The sequence below is a fragment of the Camellia sinensis genome, chromosome 12 (genome assembly GCF_055761805.1).
Source record: "Camellia sinensis isolate YWXY chromosome 12, ASM5576180v1, whole genome shotgun sequence".
NCBI lineage: Eukaryota > Viridiplantae > Streptophyta > Magnoliopsida > Ericales > Theaceae > Camellia > Camellia sinensis.
Genome location: NC_138972.1, coordinates 113,253,508 through 113,265,937, shown reverse-complemented (window position 1 = coordinate 113,265,937; position 12,430 = coordinate 113,253,508). Strand labels below are relative to the sequence as shown.

Sequence of the window (12,430 nt, the reverse complement as noted above, 5' to 3'; positions counted from 1 at the left end):
TTCCCCCTCTCATTCCAAGGCCCATGGCAGCCACACCCTTCTCCGGTGCATCCGGAAGTAATACCCAAACCACCAAATACCAGCCTCGAGGCCAAAGAACCTTCACCCCACTGTACATGCCTTTGTCTAAGGCTCTGGGGGTCTTAATCAGAAAGGGGCATCTAAAACCCCTGGAGCCGAGGCCATTACCAAATCCACTTCCACCCTCTCCCAACCCAGCCAAGTACTGTGCATATCACCAGCAGCACGGTCATGATACTGACCAATGTTTCAGGCTGCGTCACGAGTGTAGACGTCCCCGAACGCCCCGGGTGGAACGAGTCCCCCGTTCCGTTCGATATTGGGCTCACTATAGTTCGGACTCTCAAATTGTCACGGTTCTAAGTCTGAACCAAAGAGTCCAAATCCGGCAAATCGTTTTGAGAAAACAAATTTTTGAAAGAAGTGCCAAACATGGGCTGCTTTGCCAGATACAAAGTCGCCACCTAAATATTTTATTTTGGGGAAATTTAGGAAACCCTGACTCGTTTGCCTAAGGCCACGTGTTCGTCATCACCAAAGTTGCTTCGGCTTGGGAACTTGGGTACGATTGGGGAAGGTCACTTCGTGAGCACCCCCGCTCGCCCGATCAAAGATCGGCCTCTACTAACCATGATATCTATTTTTGAAAACATTATGCGTTCTTATTCCGGTTATTAGCCTAGATTTACTATGTGATGCGCATAGCATACAAGTATAGACTGGATCGCCTGAATTGGAACAAAACATTTCATGTTTGTTTGTTTGAAAATGGTTTGATGGTGCTACTCGCAAGTAGGGTAAGTCGTGGATTTGCCACCCTCAGGTGGGCTTAGAAAACATGATTTTGCCACTATCTAGTGGGCTTAAAACACACATTTGATGAATTGTTCCAATTCAAATAACCCAACCTTCACCCACAGGCATTCAGACAGTTATATCACATAAGCATATAGCCTCATGGTAAGCATGCTATCATGGCAGTCACTCACACGCATGCAAGGGTGCTAAAGCATAAAACTTACCAAGTACTCTAAGCCAAAACAGAAGTTAATTAGAAATCCATGCATGATCCTAATTATACAGAAACGCCTAATGCAACACATGCAAAAATGCAACTATAGCAGGCTCGGCTATTCTAAACATGCCATATGAAATGCTACAGCTAACATGTATTCAACTTGGAATTGAAAATACAATGCAGTTAGTATGATGCGCCGAGCCCGGTGCATGCAAAACAGATGAATAAATGCAAACATGCTATCATATTGTGTGCTAATTGAAACATGCCCTAATCTAACCATCATAAGCGGGTAAATATAAGGGAGAAAGACGTGGGTTTGGAAGACATACATCACACACACGCACACTTAAGATAATATACAGTCCCAAATAAATAGTACAGTCCAAATAAATAATACAGTCCAAATATGTACAAAAATCCTAATTAATTACCAAATTAACTAAGAAAACAATAAACTGGCATGCAAGCCAAGGACTACCTTGACTCTTCTTCAGATGATGAATAATGCATATCCGGGTTGCCTTTGCACGGAAATCCACTGTGATACCCCAATTAGCCTCTGTTTTGCAATAACTTTTTGGAAAGTGCGCCAAGCCCCGGAAGACTGCTGATTCTTGATTTGCTGTAACAGAGAGCAGGAGAGGGGCATGGCAATGTATTTTCACAAATGTATGCATGCCTCGATCCTCGTGCCACTAATCACGCATCTCGATGCATGATGGCCGAGGAGTCGAATTGTGCAACTCAATATGAAATGAATGCACATATAAACACAGCAAAACCTAAACTCCATCATAGATAATCCGGAGTGTCGGTGACTGGGAATTGAGACACGTTCCGTCACTCGAAGTACGAAACGTCACTCGTTTCCCGTGCTCGGGCTAACTCCTATCCCAAGCACAATGCAATATGCATGACATGCATGAATGCAACTAATATACAACCTAGCATGCATAATGCTATGAAATGGCATACACGATGCACGAGGTAACATGGCATACACAATGCGCTAACATACAACCTAGCATACACAATGCTATGAAATGAAATGGCATACACAATGCACAAGGGACTTACACCAACATGAGTGGACCTCAGCCACACTCACATAGGAGGCCATGAGATGAAAAATGAGACACTCAAAATGCGTGCACACGTGCACGCAAATCGAGGACCAAACCTAAGGCACGAATGCCACTCTACCGAAGCATGGCAAGGCATGGAACATGGTATGCAAACATGCAAATTTCAGCGCTAAAATATGACCCAAAACAGCCCCGAATCATGGAAACATGGCACCCGATGCATGAAATGAATCCCGAAACATGAAATGAGGTACATGGAATGACCTATGGCTATGCAAAGCATGCATTATTTGAACATGAAGTGTGAAGACAGAATCAAGACAGTCCCAAAAAAAGATATTTACAGTTTTAAGCAAGGCCAAACAATGAACACAAATAGGACTAAGCTAGCATGCAAAAATGGCCCCATAAGAGAGGTAATGAAGCAAGTAGAAGCTGCTGGCCCTAAATGGTCAAGAGCCCTTCAAAAAAGTTGAAAAGGGGCTCAAAATGAAGCACTTTACAGTTTATAACAAGCCACGGATCTAAACACAAACAGGCCTAAAACAATGTGCAAGAAATGGGCCAAAAGGGAGACAAAGAAGCAAGTGATGGTTTCTGGCCTCAAACAGAAGAGGGCCCTTCAACAAAGTTGAAGAGGGGCCCAAAATATGATTTTTTACAGTTAGTGACCAAACCCAAAACAGTGCACATGCAAGCTTAAAATACTATGCAAAATAAGGTCTAAAAAGAGGTTTAAACACAAAGAGCAAAAACGGAACTTCAAAAAGCAAAGGTCCCTTGATCAAACATGAAGAGGGGGTCAAAATAAGGCTATTTACAGTTTGGACTAGAGCCCAAAAATATGAGCACAAGGGGCTAACAAATCATGCAAAAATAAGACCAAAAGAGGGATAAAGAGGCAAGTGACAAAAGGAAGCCTCAAACAGTGAAGAGCCCTTCGACAATGTTTAATAAGGGCTAAAAATAATCTACTTTACAGTTTATAACCAAGCTCAAAACATTTTACAAATGAGCCTAAAATACTATGCAAGAAAGGGGCATACAAGAGAGGTAAAGAAGCAAGTGTTAAAAGGAAGCCTCAAACAGGGAGAGGCCCTTAAACAAACATGAAAAGAAGCTCAAAAAAATGATATTTTCAGTTAGGGTCGGAGCCCAAATATGCAAGAAAGTATGGCTAATATATTGAGCAAAATAAGGCAAGAAAGATGGAGGAGGAGACTTACCCTTGAAAACTAAGTCTTTGACAACTCTTGGACCAAGTTTGGTGGCTCCTTAGCTCTGGAAAACAGCTCCAAGTGGCTGGAATGGATGGTGGTGGTGTGGTGCTTGGTGGTGTAGTGTAAAATGGTGTAGGGTTTGGGAGGTTTTGAGGGTTGGAGTGTGGGGAAAGAGAGAGACAATATAGGAGGCTTAGAGCAAAATTTGTAACCCTCCAAATGAGAGCTGGAGGGCCTGATATATAAGCAAAAGAGGGAAAAAGGAGGGGGGAAAAAAGGAAGGGAAATGGATTCAAGTTTCTCCCCAAAAATGCAACCCCCCGGATACACAATCTGGGGGGAAACAAAATACATTTCTATAATGTACCTGGAGAGAAGATCAAGGCCGGCTGGTTTGCTAAGGTTTAGGTGGCCGGCTGGCCTTCCCCATGGCCGGCCGGCCAAGGCTCAAACGGCTCAATGAAGATTAATGGCCGGCCATGCCAGATTGGTGGCCTCCCATGTGTGCACAACACAACCATGTGGTCAAAAACTGGAGAAAGTGAACCAGGAGAGAGAAAATGCCACTTTTAGGAGGGGTTCAAAAGGGTCACATAGAATTACTGGCCGGCCATATGATATTGGTGGCCTCCCAGGTGTGTACAACACAAATATGTGGTTTGGGGCAAGAAAAAGTGGCCTTAGGGTGGTCAACATTGGCTTTCAAGTGAGAAAAAACGGGTGACAGAGGGCGACGGAGGAATAAAACTGGTTGTCAGAACAATTGCTAGCCTCCCACCCTTCTACGACTTTCTTAACAATGAAGCAGAGGTCCCTGCCAAAAATGAACTCAAACCGATGCAAAATGAAGGTTCGGGGGCCGAAACGCGCAGCCGGAGGCCCCGAAAACTGACTGTTAGGCATCGGAAGTGGTGTTCAACCACGAAGTTGGTTTCTCGAGCCACAGTGTCCCTCAAAAGGGAGCAAATAAGGGGGGTGTTTGGGAATAAAAAATATAGCCTAATTTAGGCTAAAATTCACAAAAAGACAAAATAGGCTAAAATAGCTAATAAGACAAAATATCACATCAAACCCATAATCATTTCACTTTTTCTCTCACAAACATCACATCCAACCATAAAAAAATCCAATCATCTTCTCAAACACAAAAATTTTAGCCTACTAAAATAGCTAAAAACCAAAATAGCCTACTAAAATAGCAACTTCCCAAACAAAGCTAAGATGTATGCCAAAAACCGGAGCAAACGGAGGTGGTTAAGCGGTCCCGAACCGAGGCACACGGCCAACGGCTCCGAAAAAATAGAAAACCGGACTCCAAACGGGCAAAATGGCCTACGACCATGAAACATAGCCTACGGCCACTGAGAAATGATCTACGAGACCTCTCCTTCCCTTCGGTAAGAGAAAACAGAGAAAACAGAGCCTGGTTCGCAAACTGAGGCAAATCATGAAAGATTCCGGAAGTCCGGAGGCAAGGCTCGCAGCCGAGACTCTAAAACCTCTGAACGAGCACGGTATGCAACATCACCAAGCGCTCAATCGGTGACGTCTGAGTCTTAAGGTCAGTCAAAAATGGGGTGTCTACACCTTGCCATGCTTTGGTAGAGTGGCATTCCATGCCTTAGGTTCGGTCCTTGGTATTCGTGCATGTGTGCACACATTTCGGTTATCTCATTTTCATCTAATGGCCTCTGATGTGAGTGTGGCTGAGGTCCACTCATATTGGTGTAAGTCCATCATGCATTGTGTATGCCATTTCAGTTCATAGCATTGCGTATGCTAGGTCGCATGTTAGAGCATTTTGTATGCCATGTTACAACGAGCATTATGTATGCAATTTCATAGTATTGCGTATGCTAGGCTGTATGTTTGTCACATTGTATATGCCATTTCATTTGCATCGTGTTTGGGATAGGAGTTAGCCCAAGCACAGGAAACGAGAGACGTTTCGTACTCCAAGTGATGGAACGTGTCTCAATTCCCAGTCGCCGACACTCCGGTTTAACCATGATGGAGTCTAGACCTTGTTGTGTTTATATGTGCATTCATTTCACATCGAGTCGTGCAATTCGACTCCTCGGCCATCATGCATCGAGATACGTGATTGGTGGCACGAGGATCGAGGACTACACTCCCTGAAGAGTAGTCATGCATACATATGTGAAAATGCTTTGTCATGCCCCTTTCTTGCTCTCTGTTGCAGCAAATCAGAAATCAATAGCCTTCTGGAGCTTCGCATAACATTCCGGGATTAAGTGTAAACAGAGGCGAATCGGGGCATCGCAATGGGTTTCCGCGCAAGGCAACTCGAACATGCATCATTCATCATTCGGAATAGAGCTGAGGCGGTCCATAGCTTGCATGCTAATTTACTTGCTTTCCTAGTTAAACTATTAATTAATTAGGGTTTTGTACTTATTCGGACTGTAATTATTATTCAGACTGTATTATTTATGCGGACCCTCCGAGCGAGGGCACAATTGTAATAAGTGTGCGTGCGTGTGATGTATGTCTTCCAACCCCACGTCTTTCTCCCTTTTATTTACCCGCTTATGATGGTTAGATTAGGGCATGTTTCAATTAGCATACTTATGCTTGCATGTTTGCATCATTCATCTGTATTGCATGCACCGGGCTCGGCGCATCATACTAACTGCATTGTATTTCAATTCCGAGTTGAATACTTGTTAGTTGTAGCATTTCACATGCCATCCTTAGAATAGCCAAGCCTACTATAGTTGCATTTTGCATGTGTTGCATTAAGCATTTCTGTATATTTAGGATCATGCATGATTTCTAATCAGCTTCTGTTTTGGCTTGGAATACTCGGTAAGTTTTATGCTTTAGCATCCTTGCATGCGTGTGAGTGACTGCCATGATAGCATGCTTACCATGAGGCTATTTGCTTATGTGATATACTTGCCTGAATGCCTATGGGTGAAGGTTGGGTTATTTGGATTGGAACAATTCATCGATTGTGAGTTTTAAAGCCCACTTGAGAGTGGCAAATCATCTTGTTTTCTAAGCCCACCCGAGGGTGGCAAATCCACGTCTTAGCCTACTTACGAGTAGCACCATCAAACCATTTTCAAATAAACAAACATGAGATATTTTGTTCCAATTCAGGCCATTCGGTCTATATTTGTATGCTGTGCGCATCACATAGTAAATCTAGGCTAATAACCGGAATAAGAACGCATAATGTTTTAAAAACGAGATATCATGGTTAGTAGAGGCCGATCTTTGATCAGGCGAGCGAGGGTGCTCACGAAGTGACCTTCCCTAATCGTACCCAAGTTCCCGAGCCGAGGCAACTTTGGTGATGACGGACATGTGGCCTTAGGCAACGAGTCAGGGTTTCCTAAATTTCCCAAAAAAAAAATATTTAGGTGGCGACTCTGTATCTGGCAAAGCAGTCTATATTTGGCACTTCTTTCAAAAAATCTATTTTCAAAAATGATTTGCCGGATTTGAACTCTTTGATGATTCATTAGTCTTGCATTGCACTCTGTGAGATTAGATACAGGACCGTGACTTTGAGTCCTGAACTGTAGTGAGCCCAATGAACAAAACGGGGGATATTCTCCTGGGACGTTCGGGGACGTCTACAGTACCATAAGCTTAGGATAGGAAAATTGGGCAACAGGAAGGGGTTTGGTAAATAGGTCAGCAACCCGATCAGAAGACGACACATGGCCAACCACAACTTTGTTGGAAAGAACCTTCCCGCGAATAAAATGGCAATCTATCTCGATATGCTTAGTGCGTATATGGAAAACAGGATCAGAGACAAGAGAAATGGCTGAGATGTTATCGCACAATAAGACAAGAGTAGTAGTGGGAAGGTAAAGGTCGCAGACAAGCATATGTAGCCATTGAAGCTCAGCAGACGCTTGAGCAAAAGCCCGGTACTAAGCTTCAGCAGAAGTCCGCGAAACAGTGGACTGTTTGTTAGCAGACTAGGAAACCAGATTAGGCCTAAGAAAAACGCAATACCCAGTAGTAGACTTGCGATCGAGAACATCACCAGTCCAATCCGAATAAAAAAAGGCATACTAGTCTAGTGAACCAGGAGTGAAGAATAAACCATTAGAAAGAGTACCTTGAATATACCGAAGTAACCTTTTGACAGTGTTAAAATTGGCAACAGTGGTTGCATGGCTAAATTGACATGCATGGTTAACGACAAAGGAGATATTAGGGCGAGTGATAGTAAGGTATTGCAAGGTACCAACAATACTACGATATAGAGATGGTTGAGAAAATGACACTGAGGTGGCGGAAGATGGAGTGGACTTGGATGCCATAGGAGAAGAACATGACTTACAGTTGAGCATACCGGTCTTGGTGAGAATCTCAATGGAATATTTTTGTTGAGAAAGAAACAAACCAGAGACAATGCGGGCAATAGAGATACCAAGAAAGTAGGATATATCACCCAACTCCTTCATGGAAAATACTGTGTGCATATGATGTATAAGGGAGGAGATGTGCTGAACACTATTCCCAGTAATTAAAATATTATCTACATAGATTAAAAGAACAATGATAGTAGTGGAAGTCTTCTAAATGAATAAGGATGAATCACAATGACTATTCTTAAAACCAGAGGAGAGCAAATAGGAGGAAAATGTGGAGTACCAAGCTCTCGGAGCTTGTTTAAGGCCATAGAGAGCCTTCTTTAACTGGCACACATGATGAGGATGAGTAGCACTTTCAAAACCTGGAGGTTGAAGCATGTAAACTTCTTCCAGAAGAAGACCATGAAGAAAAGAATTCGAGATATCCAATTGTTTAATAGACCAATTAAAATGGAGAGCCATGCTAAGAAGAACTCGAATTGTGGGTTGCTTGGCGACTGGACTAAATGTTTCCAGGTAATCAATACATTCTTATTAGAGATAGCCCTTAGCGACAAGTCGAGCTTTATGGCGAGCAATAGGCCCATCAGAATTTTTCTTTAAGCATAAAACCCATTTACAATAGATGGTATTTTTGTGAGGAGGTAAGTTAACCAGAGACCAGGTACACTGGGCTTACAAGGTGTTAAATTCCTCATTCATGGCTTTAGTCAGTTCAGGAGTTTGAGCTGCTTCAGAAAAATGAGTGGGCTCAATAAAAGGAAAAACAATGGAAATATGAGCAAAAGAAGCCTTTGACTGAGTGATAATGGGATGGATATTGGAAGGAGATGGATGTGTGGAGAAAAAAAGGTCAATAGTAAGAGAAAAAATAAGGATAGGAATAGGGAGAGGTTGAGATAGAACAGGCTGAATTGGTGAGACTATAGTAGACAGAGGGGAAAACCGAGCTAGGATAGTGGTAGGATGCTGAATTGATGCAGTCTGTAGTGCTGGCTGTACTACTGTGGTTGCAGTGGGCTGAGGTAAGACAGAAATAGGATGCTGAACTAGGATAGTGGCAGGATGCTGAACTGATATAGTCTGTCTCACTTACTGTGCTGATGCAGTCTGTCTTGCTTGCTGCACTGATGCAGTTTGTCCTGTTGGTGCTACAGAAGCTACAAGCAGAGCAACTGATGGCTGAAGAAAAGGAACCACTGGAACAGAGGGTGAAAACAGAGGAAAAGAGGACTGGGAAGGAAGAGAGGACCATAAAAAGGAAAATAACTGAGAAAGACTAGGTGTAGAAAAAGTATGGGATGAAGAAGTAAAAGAAAAAAAAGATTCATTAAATATGACATGCCGAAACAAGTATATTTCACCAGATATTGGGTCAAGACATCGATATCCTTTAATAGAGAGGTGATAACCAATGAAGACACAAGGAATAGACCGAAGAGCGAGCTTATGAGGAGCATAGGGTTGAAGCCAGGGAAAACACCTACAACTAAAACTTTTGAGAAAGGTAAAGGCAGGTGGATGATGAAATATGACCTCATATGGAATTTGATTTTGAAGTTTAGAGCTAGGTAACCTATTAATAAGGAACACAGATGTAGCAAGAACAACAAACCAATAAACAAGGGAAATGGCAGATTGATGGAGCAAAGCAATTGTGGTAGTAACAAGATGCCGATGTTTTCTCTCAGCAACTCCATTTTGTGGAGGAGTGTGAGGACAACACAATTGCTGAATGACTCTATGAGATTTAAGAAAGGACTCAAATTGAGAGCTGGTGTATTCACCACCCTTGTCAGTTCAAAAATTTTTAAGAGTAGTCTCAAATTGAGTTTCAGCAAAAACCTTAAATTCCATAAACATGGTAAACACTTCACTTTTATAACAAAGGGGATAAACCTAAGTGAATTTGCTAAAGTCATCAATGAACAACACATAGTACTTATAGCCAGAAATAGATGGAGAGAAAGGACCCCAAATATCACTATGGATGAGAGAGAAAAGCTTATTTACAGTAGAGTTAGACAAATTAAAGGAAAGTCTGTGACTCTTTGCTACATTACAATGAGGGCACAAATGCTTGCTGGAAAAAAAAGTAGTAGGCAATTGAAATATATGCAAAAGATATTGGAATTTCTGAGCAAATGGATGACCAAGTATGGTGTGCCATGTATCAGTGGTCAAGCAAGCAGTTGGGTGATGTGTAGGTAAGGAAAAATGGGAAGACACCTTTGATGAAGGCCACTGATAAAGACCATGGCTATGAGTACCTTTAAAGAGAGGTCTCTCGGTAGTCTTGTCTTGAACCACAAATGATTTGTCATCAAAAATAATAGTGCAATTATTGCCAGAAGTGAGTTGATGGACTGAAAGAAGATTAGAAGAAATATCCAGAGCATGAAGAACGTTAGTCAGTTTAAAAGGAAAAAAAGGAGTGGGAAGAATACCATTGCCTGTGTTATGAATGGGAAGATGACTACCATTACCGGCTGTGACGACCCAGACTTGTTAATCGTGATTTTAATTAATTAACTATTTGTTAATTCTAATTGAACTAAGTGCCAAGTAATTTAATTTGTGCACATCTGTCCAAATTGGAAAATTGCCTGTTAAGGTTACAACTTTGAAACCGAAATCGACAATCTTATTAGGTGCACAAATTCAAATTGAGTACATGGATGGGCTTATGGGAATTTTTAGAGCTATTTGGGAAATTTGATTGAAAAATTGATTCAGTTTACTGAAATTGTCTGTGATTGAATTGAGCCTTAATTGGAACTATTAATTATGTTCCTACATGTTAATTATGTGATTAAGTGTTATTGATTGTTATGAGATTTATTGAATTGTATTGTTTGAATAGATATGTTAGAATGAAAATTAAACCTGTCTGATTCGCTAATTTAAACAAGCTAGAATTAAATAATAGGATAGGAATTAGAGTCTAATTCGCATTCATAGAATTAAATTTAGTGTAATTGAGATTCTATTGTGATAAGGATTAATTTAATTTAATGAGCAATGACTTATTAGCCTTAGTTGAATTAATTGAAATATTAATAGAAATGTAAAATTGAATACAATAAATGTATACATGTGTCCTATTCACCAACTAGGTGATTAAGTAGTGGGTCTTCTTCAAATACACGTAGAGAGAGAGTGAGAATAGGAGAGCTTGAGCACTTGAATTTAGGAAGAGAATAAAAGGAAAGGGAAAGAGGAACGAGAAAGAGGAACTTGTGAAACCCTTAACATCTTTTTTTCCACAATTCACTTACTTTAGGTAAGAATTCTCCCCCCCCCCTCCCCCTCCCTCTCCCTCCCTCTCCCCCTAATCTCATGTAGTTGAATGTTTTTGAAGATTCATACTTATAAGTTAAAGAATTTAAGTGTAAGGAAAAAGAATATAATTTTAATGGAAGTTTAGTTCATATTGATACATGCATGGCAAGATTCATAAATATCCATGATCATACATTCATATTCTTACATACACCTCCAAATTGAAGTTGAAGCTTCATAGGAATTGGGAAATTGAAGCTTAGTATGGAAAGGTTTATGCTTATACATGTCAAATCTTGAAGTAAAATATTCATGACCAAATAAGAACTTAGATGAATTAATTTTTAAACTTACCATGCATGGTATAGTTTTATGTACTTCATGATCCTTCAGTTTGTTAGTTTGCACGTTCCTCCAAAACAAAAAGGAATTCTATGAGAATTAAGGATTAGAGCTTAACTTGTATGTTTAATGAACATAAATTGTGAATTCAAGAACATGAGTTCATTGCATGGACTTTGGGTTTTAAATTAATCTTTGATTTCAAATGAAGAAAGAGATTGTTTATTTACCATGATTGTGAAAGTCTTGAGTCATGAATTGTGCAAAAATGAAGTTAATTTTTAAAAGAAAATGGACCCAAAAACATAGATTAATTCCACCATATTCAAGCAAAACTACTTCAATTTCATTTCGTTCCAATTCACACAACAATTCTTTCTGACCAGTGAGTGAACATGATAAATTTCCAATAGATTTTCTACTCAATGCATCTGCAACGGTATTTGCCTTCCGTGGATGATACAGAATTTGCAAGTCATAGTCTTTTATCAATTCCAGCCATCTTCTCTATCTCATGTTCAGTTCCTTCTGAGTAAAGAAATATTTTAAACTTTTATAATCGGTATACACTTCACAAGTTACGCCGTACAGATAGTGATGCTAGATTTTCAAAGCAAACACCACAGCGGCCAGTTCAAGATCATGAGTCGGGTAATTCTTTTCATGAGGACAGCGTTGTCGAGAGGGATAAGCAATTACTTTCGCATTTTACATTAGCACACAACCCAAGCCTTTGTAGGAGGCATCACTGTAAATCTGAAATCCATCAGTTCCATTAGTCAGGGTCAGGATTGGCGAAATTACCAGTCTAGTTTTCAATTCTTGAAAGGCTGACTCTTGTTGATCATTCTAGTCAAATGGTACATTTTTCTGTGTCAACTGCGTCAATGGCATAGCAAGTTTTGAAAAATCGTTCACAAATCTGCGATAATAACCTACAAGCCCCATAAAACTTTTAACTTCAGACACGTTGGTTGGTCTTGGCCAATCTACAATGGCTTTGATTTTCTATGGGTCAACAGGGATACCATCCTTGTTGATTACATGTCCTAGAAATGTCACACTGTCAAGCCAAAATTCACATTTGAAAAATTTGGC

The 12,430-nt window shown here is 40.7% G+C and overlaps 1 protein-coding gene across 1 annotated transcript in view; it reads left to right on the top strand.

The window, feature by feature from the left end:
• LOC145803821 (protein MAINTENANCE OF MERISTEMS-like) overlaps positions 1-8,894 on the top strand; it is a 46,063-nt gene extending 37,169 nt beyond the window's left edge. The window contains exon 4 of the mRNA XM_082897183.1: positions 8,818-8,894. Coding sequence (XP_082753309.1) covers positions 8,818-8,894 — 77 coding nt within the window. The remainder of the gene's footprint in view (positions 1-8,817) is intronic.
• The last annotated feature ends 3,536 nt before the right edge of the window (positions 8,895-12,430 follow it).